The 15,558-nt window shown below is 41.7% G+C and overlaps 1 protein-coding gene across 3 annotated transcripts in view; it reads left to right on the forward strand.

The window, feature by feature from the left end:
* The window catches only part of mtrr (5-methyltetrahydrofolate-homocysteine methyltransferase reductase), a 72,771-nt gene that overhangs the window by 37,095 nt on the left and 20,118 nt on the right, over nucleotides 1-15,558 (forward strand). For all 3 annotated transcript variants that reach the window (XM_048523381.2, XM_048523398.2, XM_048523390.2), the window contains exons 10-12: nucleotides 5,836-5,878; nucleotides 9,640-9,835; nucleotides 12,152-12,270. In XM_048523381.2, coding sequence (XP_048379338.1) covers nucleotides 5,836-5,878; nucleotides 9,640-9,835; nucleotides 12,152-12,270 — 358 coding nt within the window. The remainder of the gene's footprint in view (nucleotides 1-5,835; nucleotides 5,879-9,639; nucleotides 9,836-12,151; nucleotides 12,271-15,558) is intronic.

Genomic DNA, 15,558 nt, shown 5'->3' on the forward strand with positions numbered 1-15,558 from the left:
ATTGGCCTCTGTTTGGCTGATTTTTATTTAGTTATTTGTTTATTTATTTTTTAAAATCCCTTTTAAACCTTTCCTATCCATTTCCCTGTCCAATTATATATTTTTAAATGTTGTAATTGTACTCACCTCTAACACTTCCTCAGGCAGCTTGTTCTGTATATGCACCAATGCCATTTGGTCTTAGTCTCTGAAAGGGAAACCGACCACTTCACATCTACTTTGTTAAGTCACCTAAGAATCCTGTATGCCTGAATAAGGTCACCAGTCACTCTACTAAACTCCAGTGCATATAGGCCGAACCTACTTCACAGTTCATCATAAGACACAGTCCCGGGATCAACCTAGTGAACAAACATCTCTGGACTGCCTGCAGAGGGGAAAAAAATACATAACAAGAAGTTAGATTCTAGATGACAAATACTGTTACATCACTTGCATCAGTTTTCCATATTTTACTAAAACAAAAGATAATGTGGATTCTGCATTGAAGCTTGTGCTGATGCAGCTGTAACTTGAAAAGTTGTTTCTAGTAGCTACATCAATAATTGGACACTGGGAGCTATTTGTTCTCTTGATGGTCTATTTAATTAGATTTGGTTAGTTCTTGGATTTGTGCTAAATCTATTTTATCAGTGTTATGTAATTTTATTCTTGATCATTTTGCTCCAGTTTATGAAAGAAATATTTTTGTACCTTATTTTTTTTCAATCTCAGTAACTTAATTTAACTTTCATGTAGTTGCTAATACCACGGAATATCTGCAACACGCAGTTGTCATACATTGGAATAAGACTGTGTGTGTAAGAAAAAGGAGCAGAATTAGGCCATTGGGCCCGTTGAGTCTGCTTCACCATTTGATCATGGCTGATGTGTTTCTTAACCCCAATCTCTTGGCTTTTCCCTGTAACCCTTCAGCCCTTTAAAAAATCAAGAACCTTTCTGTCTGTCTCTGTCTTAAATACACTGAATTACTTGGCTGCCACAGCCTTCTGTGGCGATGAGTTCTACAGTTTCACCACCCTCTGTCTGATGAGATGAGGAGGAATTTCAGTTCTAAGGTGTTGCCCCTTCGACCTGAGGCTGTGCATTTGCATCCTAGTTGAAATAACACAATAGAGGCTGGTATTCCGCCACCAAGTCACCCTTTATTCACACATGGAGATTACTTGATACTGATCGAGCTCCCTCACAGCCATCTCTGAGTGAGCAGAACCTCTGACATTGTTCTTATCTGTCAGCCAGCGTTCCCTGATTGGACCAGATTAACAGCCTCAATTGGGGAACTCCTATTCTGTGAAGTCCACCTGGCTGACTTCATTACAATCACTATATTCCAAACCACCGCCCCCCCCCCCCCCTCCCCCAAAACAAGTCTGAGGACATTGGCCAGTTCTTTTTTTTTTCAGCATTGAATTGAATTATCTTTATTGTCATGTGTACTCAAATGATTACAGTGAAAAGTTCATAATTCTCTACTTACAGTGCCATCTTTGGGTAAAAACTGACTGGGTACAATCCTTAGTTACAGAATAGAGGAAAGAAGACGACAGAAGTTACATTACAGTCATACTCCGCCAAAGGCTTTCTGCACTAGACCATCGCGGGGGCTTCCAAATGGCCGGACCACTGGTTGCTGGCACACTCAGCACTGGGTTGCTGGCATCCCCGCTCTGGCCGCTGTTTGCCACTGGCTTCTGTGCTGACCCTGCTTTGGAGGCCGAGACTCAGCAGTCAGGGCCGGATTTCCGAGGCTGAGAGAAGGGACAAAAAGGAGCAAGAACAACAAGTGGAACAGAGGAGCTCAGGCTGGAGCTGCCTCCTTTTATGGAACTAGTAGCTCGACCTGAGGCATTTTAGCCTGGGTCAGGTTCCTCTGATTCTGACTTTGATATGGACCGTATGTAATGCGCAGTAACTTCCCTTGGTGCGCCTGGAGCATTTTGGCAGAAATTCATTCTCCTCGTCGGGCAGCTAAGGCATCATCGCTCGTCTCTGATCCCAAAGCCTGGCAGAGTGGGAGAACCCATGGTTTCTGAAATTGTTGGAAAGTTAGTCGAGGAGCCGGGCACCCTTTTTCCTCCTGCACTGCCTGCGAGTTTGCAGCTTTCATGTGGTCCACACACTTGTTCAGAACTATTGCACCTACTGAACTTTCTATGTCACTGGACTTTCCCTCGCGTTGACCGTGTCCCTTACCCATGCAGGGCCATTCCTGTGGTTCCTACACCAAAGTTAAGCTTAGCAACATGGCCCTATTCCAAGGCTGACCTTTTTTTTTGGAAAGAATTCATGCAAAGGTGCCAGGGTGAAGGCCAGGTTATATATGCGCTTTCCCTAATAATTCACCAGCCCAAGGAAAGACCTAAGCTCTGTTACAGATGTGGGAGGTGGAGTGCCTTTTGATCACCCTTGCTTTATCTTGCATTGGGTGTATCCCGGTCTTGTTGCTGCTGTAGCCCAAGTAGGTCACCTGGACTACCTGGAACATTTTTTTTTCCTTCTAAGGCCTAGGCCCACTTGAGAGACATATCCAAGGACTACGTTCGAGTTCTTCAAGTGTTCCTTATTGGTCTTCCCTATCATTTGCATGTCATATAGATAAATGGTAACCTGGGGTAAACCTTGTAATATGTTCTCCATTTGCTAAAAGAATTGCACAGGCTGATGATACCCCAAATGCCAATCTAGTGTATTGGTGCAAACCCTTATGGGTATTAATTGTAGCATACTTTTGGGATCCCTCTAACCTCAGTTGCAACTATACATAGCTTATGTTCAGCTTTGTGAAGGCCAAGCAAGAGACGAGCATTAGGAATTCTGAGAAGCCTGGTACTCCATGGAGAAAGTCATCAACAAATGTGTAGAGCTCAACCGCCAGCTGGAAATGCTTGCTGCAACTCAAAGCCGACCGTTACAAGTGAATTTCTTCAGGGGCAAGCTTTACTCTCATCGCCATTGAAATATCTCCATAGAGGTCAGTATCCCATCACCAAGGCACCTTTAATTTAGACATGGAGAGCCCACTGATCCAGCTCCCTCAGAGCCAGCTCTGAGTGAATGGAACCTGTGACAGTCCTGTTCTTATCTGTTAGCCAGGTTAACGGCCCCAATCAGTGAACTTGTATTCTGTGAGGTCCACCTGGCTGACCTTGTTATAATCCCTACACTAGTCACTCCTACGAGTAGAAACCAGTTCTATACTTCCACTCTATCCAGGTCTTTCGGTATTGTGTAAATTTTATAAATTGTCACATCCCCCAACCAATCCCTCTAAATTCCACGTATGGACCCAGAGTCTTCCACTGCTCCTCATATGACAAGCCCTTCATCCCCAGGATCATTCTGATAAACCTCCTCTAGACCGTTTCCAAAGCCAGCACACCTTCCCTCAAGTACGGGGCCCAAAACTGTGCTCAAATATGGTCTGCCTATAGCCTTATACAGCCTGACCAGTATATCTCTGCTCTTGTATTCTAGCCTTCTTGAAATAAATGTTAGCACTGCATTTGACTTCCTGTCTTGCAACTGAACCTGCATGTTAATGAATGAGATGTTTTTGTCCATTTGCTCACTGAATGATTGACGGATAGGACATTAAAATACCTCCTGATGAATCTTATTAGATTGTTAATAATTAATTCACCAAAAATCTCAAAATTGGTTTTGTGAAATAAGACAAACACTTATTAATGTCTGTTAATCACTGGGGACTTTTAACTTGTTTAATGAACCCTGAGGTCTTTCACCTGACTTCCATACCCCCATGCTTTGACCAACCTCTCTCCCCTGTACATAGTATTGCAACTCAGTGAAATAGTTTGCACACTTTTTTAAATTAAAGTTTTCTACGTGCATACTTTACTAGCAAGGGATTCTCCCTTGGCGATTATCTTTAATTTACAGGAAAATTATAAGCTTTTGAATGCAGAAATGGAAAAGCCCCAGGTACAGTGTATATTGGTGACGTACACCCTGAGTCGACCGTCTAGATTTGCAAGTATATTGAAAAATCCTGGGACGGGGGGGGAAAAAATGCTAACGATCACAGCCGGCTAACACCAAGCTAACATTTCAAGTCTGAATGACTTCTTCAGAGCTTAAATGAAGTATGGAAGGGACAGCATTTATTAAAAGTGGGGTCCTGGGGGAGAAAGAATGCTGATTGTTCAGATTAAATGATTGGCATGTCAGAATCCTTTTAAGAGAACAAGCTAGATACACAGCCTGAAGTAATTAAAATTAGAGCAACAGAAATCTTGTTGCTCAGGTCTGAACTTAAGTTCTGAGGAAGGGTCACCGGACCTGAAATGTTAACTTTGATTCTTACTTCACAGATGTTGCCAGATCTGCTGAGCTTTTCCGGCAACTTCTGCTTTTGTTCCTGATTTACAGCATCCGCAGTTCTTTCGGTTTTTATGTCCTCAGTAGATACGGACACTGAAAGTGAGAGGGATTTTGCGAACTCCATTAGCTCTGTCAGTTTTGAGGTTTGAGTGCTTTTCAACCCAGTTGACTAGAGAGACCATCTTTGACTATTTGTTCAGATTTCCTGTTCAACATCACTGAAGGCCTGTTTGTTCCAAGTTGCCTCAATCGTGTGCAATATTGGCCAGTTAGGTCTCTTGTCTCTTGTTTCTTGTTTAATGTGTTGGAAGACAATTGTTTTGTAAATTGTACTTTCCTTGGGCATGAAGCAGGTTTTTGGTGCATTTCTGTTTTTGCTCATCTTGCACAAGCTTAAACATCTCGAACATCTTTCAATTGTTCACCTCCAGTTTGGAGAAATTGTACAATTATTTTTCCTTTTTTGTCTGCGATTGCAAATCATGCCATTGCCACTTCGGCAAAAGTGGCCAAAACATTTCAATGTGGGAGTATAGATGATAGTGAATGCACATCAACAGCTGGTAGATGGGCATTGACAGCACGATATTCGTCAGCAATGCAGTGATGTGCCTGCTCTGAAATTTGAGTTTTTTTGCTTTTTTGTTTGGAAGGTTATTTTTGTGAGATTAGAGGATGAATATGTTGTACAAGCTTTCTTATTTTTCAACCTAAACTGGAATACTTCAACTGTGTATCTAACACAGTCTGAACATGTCTTTAAATCTCTATTTTAAATTGCTTTCTGCAGAAAGTACTGTAATCTCCCGAAGTCTTGTACCTGAAAATGATTGTCTTCTTTTTCTCCCCATCATCTTGTCATTGTGATTGAAGTATTTGGGACAAAAGCAGCTATTACTTCTGTCAAACAGTTTGGATGTGTTTTGACGCACATCTGGAAATAGGACTTAAATTCAGATCTTCTGGCCCAAAGGGACATTACCAGTGTGCCACAAGTCCTGCAGAATGGCTACATGTTCTGTCTTTACAATTTATTACTGCATGAGCTGTTACACATTGATCCTTCTTTTATTATTGTTATTCTCTCCGTTTGGACATGTGGGCCTCGTGTCAAAATGTACAATGTAATTCTCAACACCTACAATAGGCCTGTTTTAGTTGTACGAGTTGCAGCCTGTGTAAAGTGATATTTAGTTCCTAAGAATATTTAAACTCTTATGCTTTAAACAACATTCGAATGTAAGGCTTTAGCCATGAAATACAATGGGTTACTATATTTTAATGTTGTCTCTTGTGGTTAAAAACTTAGCTTTGGTAAGATAGTTAGTTAGTTGCTATTCCTCGCCCACAATTTAACTTCCTTGAAGTGTCATTGAAAAATTTTCCAAAATGTCCCTAGCTATAAGTACCTAATAAGAGATTAAACTTTTAATTTAATTTCTTTCCCAAACCTAGCTTTAATTTCCAAAATCTTTTTCTTCTCTATTTTAGAACATTTACCAAAACTGCAAGTTAGATCCTATTCAGCAGCCAGGTAATATTTTATATTGTGTTTGTGGTGATGAATGTTGCTATTAGGCATGATCATTAATAGTCATGAGCTTGAACATCCCTGAGTAAAAATTAAACCAGAATTGACACTTTCTGAAACTGAGTTGCAAAATTAACCATTGCAACATTTTTTGGTTTCTATGATTTAAACTCTGTTCTCTTGCCGTGGATTCCATTGCTTTCCTGTCCACAGCGTTTGCTTAACTGTTTGTAATTACTGCATCCTATTTGACCCAGATATGAACTTCCAATTTCATTTTATCATGAGGATCACTTACTTTTAATTTTCATAACATTGCTGACGTCTGCACTACTGAGGCCTATCTGCTGCCAAATCACTTACCTATAACTGTGGAATAATTGCAGCTTAAGGTAATCATGCATCTGACTTCTGCATCCTGTCAGCTGTACAGAATTGTGCGATCTATACCTTGTTCCTCATGCTGTACCACTTCTATTATCTGCTGTACTACTTTGGCTCCTAGTCCATCCAATGTTTTACATTTTAAGTTCTCAACAATGTGTTTGGATCTCTTGTCTGTTCCCATTTCTCTTTTTTTTAAATCGCTATCACCACCACAATACTCTAATAACTCTGCATTCCTCCTACCTTTGTTCTCTTTTGCAATTCAAAATCCCTTTGCTTGACTACTGATGGCATAGCCAACACTAGTGAAGACTTTAAAACTCACTTATTCACTTTCTAAAGCTCTTTGCTGCTCCACTTCCATTTTCTAGTCTGAAATTACACTGACCGACTGAGCTGGAATTCCAATTGAGAGTAAGTGGAAGATAAGCTATTGTGTGTGTTCTGTGTAACTTATTGTTTGGCTTTATGAAGTGCTGTTTAACATCCAAAATGTGTGCATTTATTGTAAAGTCAGTGACTTTGTGGCTCCGTCTCATAATGACCACCATGATTGCATTGCCAGTGGGGACTCTGAAAGCCTTTCAAAGTAGTGAACAGCCTCAAAGTACAGCAGGTTCTCACAAAGCAACATTGAGAGCACATGCTTGGCAGATAATTTTTACAAGTAAAACCCAAATGGACTTTGTACAATACGTGGAGGCACGTATCAAAAATCTGTTTCATAAACTGCAGCAACATTCTGGATGGTCTGGAGAAAATAATGACCAAAATCATGGAGATGTTGCCTGTGAGGAGCAAAATCATAGGGAATATTTGAAGGGAACTGAGCCACCTACATGAGCAATTCATATTTAGTTAATCAGTGACTTTGAGTCAGAGGGACAATTGGGCACCTCAGTGAAGGATGATCCTTCACTGGATAAGTTCAGAAGGAAGTCACAACACTTCAAAACTATACAGCTATTTTCAGAGGAACAGAGGATATTTTGGGACCAGTTAGTGAGATAGAAATTCAGATGGAACAGAAGAACAGCATAAATAATATAATAGTGTACTTTAGCACTTCTTAACAATTCAAATTAGTATTTATTTTTTTCTAACCAACCAATCACTATATTATGCGAGTGTGAGTACCCTAATACAGTGACCATTTCACTCAATCCTCAGGAGGCTCATTTTAATGAACTAGCAACAATATTGGAGGAGCAAATTACTGAAGAGTCATCTTGTTCTCTCTCCGTGGATGTTGCTTGACCTGCTGTGATTACCAACTTTTTTTTTGTTTTCAACAATAATGAATCGTGTCTCCATGACTCCAGTGAATCAGTATTTAAATGGAAAATGAATAAGAAGCAACATGAGGCACGATGTTGAGTATTGGGAGATACTGGCCATTTGTCAATACTGAGTGAAAAACTGAAAAAACTACAGGTGCTGGAAATCTGCAACAAAAACTGAAATTACCAGAAAATCTCAGCAGGTTTGGCAGCATTTGTGGAAAGAAAGCAGAGTTAATGTTTCAGATCTGGTAACTCTTCTTCAGAACTGATGGGAGGTAGGATAACGATGGTTTTTATACAGAAGGTGGGGTGGGCGGGGAAGGCAGGAGAGAGAGAACCCAATGAGAGAAAATCAAAAAGCCAAAGGAGTAGTTCGCTCCTAATGGGGACTATTAGTAGCTGATTATGAATAGTGTGTGGTAGCAGCTCATGCGGTGACAAGGCTTCGTGGGTGGGGTTGGAGGAAAGCATTGGAACAAAGGTGCTCCACCCTAAAATTTTTGAACTCGATATCAAGTCCACGAGGCTGCAGCATTCCCAAGTGGAAAATGAGGTACTGTTCTTCCAGCTTGTGCTGACCTTCACTGAAGCACTGCAGGGAGCCTGAGACAGATTTTTTTTTTAACGTCTTTTTGGACAGAACGTAGATGTTCTACAAAGCAGTCACCCAGTCTACTGTTTGTTTTTCCCCAATGTAGAGGAGACCACATTTTGAGCAGTGAATGCAGTAGACTAGATTGTGGGAAATGCAGGTAAAGCACTGTTTCTGCTGGAAGGTGTGTTCAGGACTTTGGATACTGAGGAGGGCGGAAGTAAACGGGAAAGTGTTACACCTTCTGCGATTTGCAGGGAAAGGTGCACTGGATCGGTGTTGGGAGTGAAGGCGGAGTGGACTAAGGTGTTCTGGAGGGACTGTTCGTTGGGAGGGCTGTCAAGGAGGGGAGGGGAATAGGTGTCTGGTGGTGGCATCCCACTGGAGATGGTGGAAATAGCAGCTAATGTGGATGCTGGTGGGATGGTAGGTGAGGATAAGTGGACCCCTGTTCCTGTTGTGGGAGGGATGAGGGCCGAAGTGCGGGAGATGGATCAGACCCGGTTGAGGGCGCTGTCAACTACGGTGCTGGGGAATCCTCAGTTGAGGAAGGAGATGGACATTTCAAAGACACCCTTATCAAAGTTGGCTTCGTTGGAACAAATGTAACAGAGATGGGGGAGCTGGGAGAATAGAGTAGAGGCTTTATAGGAAGCAGGGTGTGAGGATGTATAGTCAAGGTAACTGTGGGAGTCAGTGGTTTGTAGTGGATATTGGCGGTCAGCCTGTCCCCAGAAATGGAAACTCCTGTCGAGGAAGAGAAAAGAGTCAGTGATGGACCAGGTGAAGCTGAGGAACAGTGTAGAAATTGAAACAAAATAGATAAACTTTTCCCATTCCAGACAGAAGGGAAGAAGCACTGATGTCATCGATATACCAGAGAGACAATTGTGGGTGGAGTAGAACTGGAACAAGGAATGTGCCGCGTGATATACAGGCATAACTAGGGCCCATATAAGTACCCATGGCCATCCCTTTGACACAACGAAAGTGAAAGAAGTTAAAAGAAAAGGTGTTCAGGGTGAGGATGGTGGCTCAGTGGTTAGCATTGCTGCCTTACAGCACCAGGAACTCATGTTTGATTCCATCCTTGGCGACCGTCTCTAATGGACTTTGCACAGTCTCCCCATGTCTGCATTGGCTTTCTCCCTCAGTCCAAATGTGTGCAGATTAGCTGGATTGGCCATTATAATTGTGGCATAACAAGGATGGGTGAGATGTTGGGTGGAGGGTCAGTTTGAACATTGGGCCAAATGGCCTGCTTCTGCACTGTAGGGATTCTATGATCTTTAGGACGAGTTTGGCCAGACGGAGGAGGGTAGTGGTTGATGGGAACAATTTAGGCATTTTTTTTCCAGGAAGAAGCGGAGGGCCCCGAGACCGTCAGGATGGATGTCTGAAGGGATTGCACATTCATGGTGCAGAGGTTTTCCAGCAATTTCTGGGGTTTTTTTTTGTATCGAATACCAATACCAAGTGCTAATTTTAAAATTTCTTTACAGTTCGCCTAAGTATCACCCTGGTAAACTTCATTTCGTTTTCAACATTGTGGAGTTCCCATCCTGCCCTGAGAAGCCTATCAAACGAAGAGGAGTATGTACAGGTTGGCTGGCAGAACAAGTTATGCCAATGCTTCAAAACTATGAGAATGAAACTATAATCAGTGACTCTTTGTCAAATGGATTTGAATTGCCACAGGTATGTACCGTTTGATAAAATCTGGAAGTGAAGCCATGCCTCCAATGCAATGTATTCAGCCTCAGTTTGGCAGATGTGTTCTTGTATTTTTTTATTTAGATCCTTGAAATACGTTTGCAGTCTTTATTGCAAAATACAGACTTGTTTTGCTTCAAACTCTGGTGAAGAGCACCACTTCTTGCTATGCTAGGAGTACAGTGCTTAGACAGAGAAGCAAAATGACTGAATGCATCTGTCTTTTGTTTTACTTTTTTAAATAGCTGACAGACCCAGCCATTGAAAGGGAACAGTGTGCCTGTGTTGTAGATATAGGCATGAACAGTTACTCATGGAACCAGGTCAATGATTTCTATTTCTGGGGACAGGCTGACCGCCAATATGATCTGAAACAGAGCGTCACTATCTTGAAGCTAATGATCAGGTCAGGAGTTTACAAATAGGGAAAGAGATCCATGCAGTAGAGGTGCTGTCAGTAGTCTTCGAACAGCAAGGGCTTGAGAGAAGCACAGAAACCAGTAATTCACTCACTATATGTTGGAGAGATGGGAGTAGCTAATGAAGCTATCTACTGCAACTTATTGGAGTCCTGAATGTCATTTGGTAGCAAAGCGCAGAGGTGAAGAAAGCCCGTTAACCAGTATTTGCCTGGTGCAGCTCTGAGACAAGGAGAAAGTGCTCCTGGATTTCTCAGAAATCCAGTCCCTATCAGCTAGCTGTCTACTTAAGAGCCAGAATTTCCTGGTAATTAGAAGGAAAAGTGCTGCTTTGAGTGCCCAGTGGGACGTGGTCTCAGGAGAGATTGAACCATTGGAAGGTGAGCAATTATTGGTCAGTCCTTGATGAAGTGGCTTTTGAGAGAAATTCAAGGCTAGGTCGTTAAATCAAAAAATTGGAACCTGTTGTGAAGGAGGCAAAATTTTAATGAGATTTGGTGACTCACTGTTCTTGTATTTTTTTAACTAACATCCTGTGGGTTGCTTAGAAATCCACACTATCTGTCTTGACCTTATCTACTATTTGACGTGCTCTGTAGGGTGTACAACCACAGTTTGTTTGTTAACCCATATTTACCCTATTATTTCTGGATGTATAGGTAGTTCTAAATTGCTTTCCTTTTTCTGACCTGATATAACAAAGTTTTAAACCAGTACTGTGGAATCTTTTGGCTTTATTCTCTCAGCTGGAAATCTCAAATTTTACCTCCCTCAAATAAAAAAAGCATACTGGTCCTTGATCAGATTTTTGACAAAAATGCGGTGGTCTTATCGGGTTCCTTGCACCTTTCTGCACTCCTCCCAGGCCTGCTTCAGTCTGGAGTGTGGTCTGTATCAGCAGACCACAGCTTTAGACTGTTCAGATATATAGAAGTTGGAAACCAAAAGTATTTGGCATAATTTTCATTCCAAAATCTTGATCCTGATAATGGACTAAATAGAGCTAGCAGCAGTGGGACCCTGGAAGCTGTTTCCCAGGTGGTGGTCCATAAGCTGGCTGCCTCCAGGATCCTTTTGCAGTTAAACTAATGAGGGTCTAGAAGGCCAGTAGGAGACTGACCAGCGCTGGAAGAATGGCATCCTGAGCTTTGACAATTGGAATGTCCGATTTAGAGGCAGGAGAACCCAAAGGGCACTTCAAGATAGAGATGCTCTCTGAGAATGTTAGGGAAAAAAATAGTGGTTACAGTTGCTAAAGCGCTATTGCAGAGGGAAATCCTCGCCACAGGGCAGCCTGTGTTTGCAGCTATGACTGCTTTGCAATCATGGTGCAGCCACAGATGGGAGGGTAGAGATGTGACGGTTATGATTGTTGGTTGGAGTGCTGGACGACCCAGTCTGAAGCCATGAGGCCGAGTCCGTTCATCAACTGGGATTTGGCTTCAGTGGGGTAAATCCACCTGCTGATTGCAGTGTCGCAGTTGGTATTTACTGCGGTCTTAATAAACCCCTTTTTTTATTTTAAGGGCCATCATTGGTTACCCTCCCCACTATTCTGAAATGGCCCAAGGTGGGGACATGCTGGAAATCCAGCGTTTAGATTTTAAAGACATCATAGAGCAGGGGGAGAAAGCAGGAATATAGTGTTGAGATGGATGATCAACCATGAACTTGTTAAATGGCAGAGCAGGCTTGAGTGGCTGAATCCACCATTTCCTCCATCCCTGTCTATCTCTTCCACCCGCTTCCAAAATCAGTCCCACTGTCTTAGAGCAAAGTTTTGTTTTTCTTCTTTTGTTTAAAATTCTTCTGCTACATTTTACTTCAAATTCTGAAAGTGATTTCCTGGATGTTAAACTACAGAATAAACTTTCTTCTGCAGATATCCATCTTCAGCCGGCACAACCCATTTTTTCATCTCCCTGCTGTTATGGCAGCTCCTATTATCATGGTGGGCCCTGGAACTGGGATTGCTCCCTTCATAGGTTTTCTACAGCATCGGTATGTGACCTATTTTTACTATCAGTACCAACACTGAAAACCATTTTTCTAAAATAAAATGGTGTATGCAAGTGTGAGATAACACGGTGTGAAGCTGGATGAACACAGCAGGCCAAGCGGCATCGGAGGAGCAGGAAAGATGACGTTTTGGGTCGAGACTCTTCTCCAGAAATTTCTGATGAAGGGCCTCGACCCGAAACGTCATCTTTCCTGCTCCTCTGATGCTGCTTGGCCTGCTGTGTTCATCCAGCTTCACACCGTGTTATCTCAGATTCTCCAGCATCTGCAGTTCCTATTATCTCTGTATGCAAGTGTCCTGTTTCTCAACATATTTTGGAAGTTGATTGTTTAGGATGAAGGAAAGACGGGAGGTTTTTTAGTTACTGCAGACACCTTTCCCTAAACTGCTCAGTTTTCTGTGCACAACAGTATTTGGATCAAGCAGATTTAGAGGATGCCAGGTTGGTGAAGGCGAGGGGTAAGAGACACAAGCAGAAGCATATGGAAAGAGATGGTTGAAGCAGTTGTACAGGTTTCACAGAAGGGCAGAACAGCTGTCTTATTAAAAGAAGGTGAATCACTGCAAAGATACCCCTAGTCAGAGGCAATAATACAGGGCAGATAGATTAGCAGTGGGAAATGTGAGGTTACACGGAAACGGGGGTTGGAGGCGGGGGAATGGGACGCTGGCCTGCGTGTGATGCTCTGAGTTGGTGTGGATTCAGTGGGCTACGTAGAATCTGCAGAAGGAGGCTATGATTCTAATGCAGTTGGTAGGATTGGGGGACTGGCGCAGGGTGTATAGTTCTTGCTGGAAAAGATGGTGTGAGAGAGAAGGAAGGCAAGGAGTAAAACATAGTTTATTTTTAAAAAAGTGACAATTGTATTACCATACCGTACTTGCCATTTTTATTAGAAGCATTGCATCTCTCAACCCAAAAGGAAGAGGTTCCATGCAGATGTGCCCATGTTGACTTTGTAAAAGAGCTACCTAATAATCCCTACTCCATTGCTAATAGTCCTGAATTTTTTTCCTGTGTGAGTATTGTCCAATTCCTCCTTGAAAGTTATTATTTAATTTATTTAACGTAGCTCTTTCAGCTGGGCATTTTGTTATCATGACTCACTATGGAAAAACGTCTTCCTGTGCTCCTCTCGAGGGAGAACTTGACTAGAATCCTGATGATCTTTTGCAGTGTGAGTAGTTTGCCTATTAGGTAGTTAGAATGCAACGCACGTTTTTGTTGCAGCTTGCTTTCCTTGTAAAGATCAATAAGAGTCCATGACCAAGGATTCTAGCTGTCATGAAACAGCATGGTAGAATTGCATTTCGAAACAAAGTAATGTAATGAGATAAATACAGGTAGAAGTTTATAAGTATTAATGGCATGCCAGTGGCCTGTTTCTCTTCCCCTGTGGGATTGCCTGTCGTGACGTTGTCAGACTAAATTGGATGTTTCGAGTAGCTGCACTGACTTCGAAAGTAAGGATGTTGAAAGAGCAACAGATTTGAAGGTCTCTGATCTTCAATATTACTTACTTCAAAGTTCATTTTTAAAGTATATTTCATTTAGTGAGTGGGGAATAGAGATTTCCAGTATTGTGCAAAAATGAACAGCTGATGGGCCACCCATCTTCAACTTCAGGTATTGAGTAAAGTCTGAATATCAATATTACACAATATTGGATTTCTGCACTTATATTGATTTGGGTATTGAAAAAAAAAAGTTTTAACATTTATATGCAGTTCCAGAGATCCATTTGAAGAGGTACACACTTTTTTTTCTTTCAGTTTAAGGAACAAAGTAGAATCGTAGGGATGACTAGTACATTTCTGGATGACAACTCTAACCATTCTGCAAGTTAGTTTGACAAGCCACTGTTTCTTTCAGAGTAAAGGCAATATTTTTGAATCCAACTGGTTTATTTGCTCATTCTCTGAGACTTCGTTTTGGAGAAAACAAATAACTGCCATAATCCCACTGCTCCATGCTTTCCGATCTTGGCTCTCACAATGGTTGAGCCTCCCTTGGAGTTAGTGATGTTGCAATTGAAAGCAAGACAGAAAATAATTGTTTCCTCCTTTTGCTGTTATACTTAGTTTCAGAAAATCTGCAATTTTTCATTTGATTTACATGAAATTGCTTTTAATCCTCAGAAATTTGTAGCAGTGCAGAATATTGGTTTTGAAATGTGTTATAATCTCTAGAGATGAATAATTATGAAAAAGAGCTGAACATTTTGCTAATAGCTGAATGAATGAATGACTCAACAAGATTTCAATTTTTAGGAAACCTTCCATCGTATTTGGCACAATCACTGCGTTAAATGGAATAAATTCAAAGTAAATGTAACAGTTTAAAACTTAGGCACTCATGAAGTACATGGATCATCAACTGTGTTCAGCCATTTCTGTTGTGCTCTGCCAAATGTCTTTAACGATGCCATGAACTCGCTCTGCCTGAGTGAGGAGTGTAGAAGAGCATGCCAAGAGTGGCACCAGGCATGCCTGAAGTTGCATCGTCAATTTGTTGCTCTTATTTTGATTCCGGTCCAGTATGAGAATGCAAAAAACCAAGGCAAAAGCATTTCCAACTACCTGCAGTGCCTGTCTCCTTCTGGGTTTTCCAAAGGCAATCTTTTGGCTAATTCAGTCACTCTACGTGAAGTTGTGCAGTGAACAAGTCACAGTAAAGGCTGTGGGGCCCCAGCTGTAGTACTGAATATTTATGTTCCAGAATTGGAGTGAAGCTAATCCAGCACAGCTGTAATGCTGGCATTCATCTGACAAAACAGAAAATTGCCCAGATATCTCCTATTTCAAAAGCAAGATAAATCCAATCTGCCCAGTTATTGCCATATGAATCGACTTCGATAGCATCAGTGAACTGATGGAACGTGTTGTCAACACTGCTATCAAGCGACATTCACTCACTGACTGATGACCTGTTCACCAGTCCAATGTTTGGATTCTGTCAGCAATATTCAGTTACAAATCTCATTACTGCTGTGATCTAAACTTGGAACTGGTGACATTTAGGATTCAAGAAGCAGTTGACTATGCTTTAGTAATTTGAAATATTTTATGAAGAAGCAGCAGTTTAGCTATGATTGTCTAAGACAGTTAAAGTATACGATGCTTGACAGTGGATGAGGCCAGTTAATTCACACCTGAGGGTAAATGACAATTTGCGCAGTGCGTTGATTTCAGTAACTAACAATGATAGCATCTTGCTCTCTGCCAGGAATGTTGGGGAACTCTCCTCTGAGTCTTCCTGCTTTGTTCAT

The sequence above is a fragment of the Stegostoma tigrinum genome, chromosome 2, assembly GCF_030684315.1.
Source record: "Stegostoma tigrinum isolate sSteTig4 chromosome 2, sSteTig4.hap1, whole genome shotgun sequence".
NCBI classification, from domain to species: domain Eukaryota; kingdom Metazoa; phylum Chordata; class Chondrichthyes; order Orectolobiformes; family Stegostomatidae; genus Stegostoma; species Stegostoma tigrinum.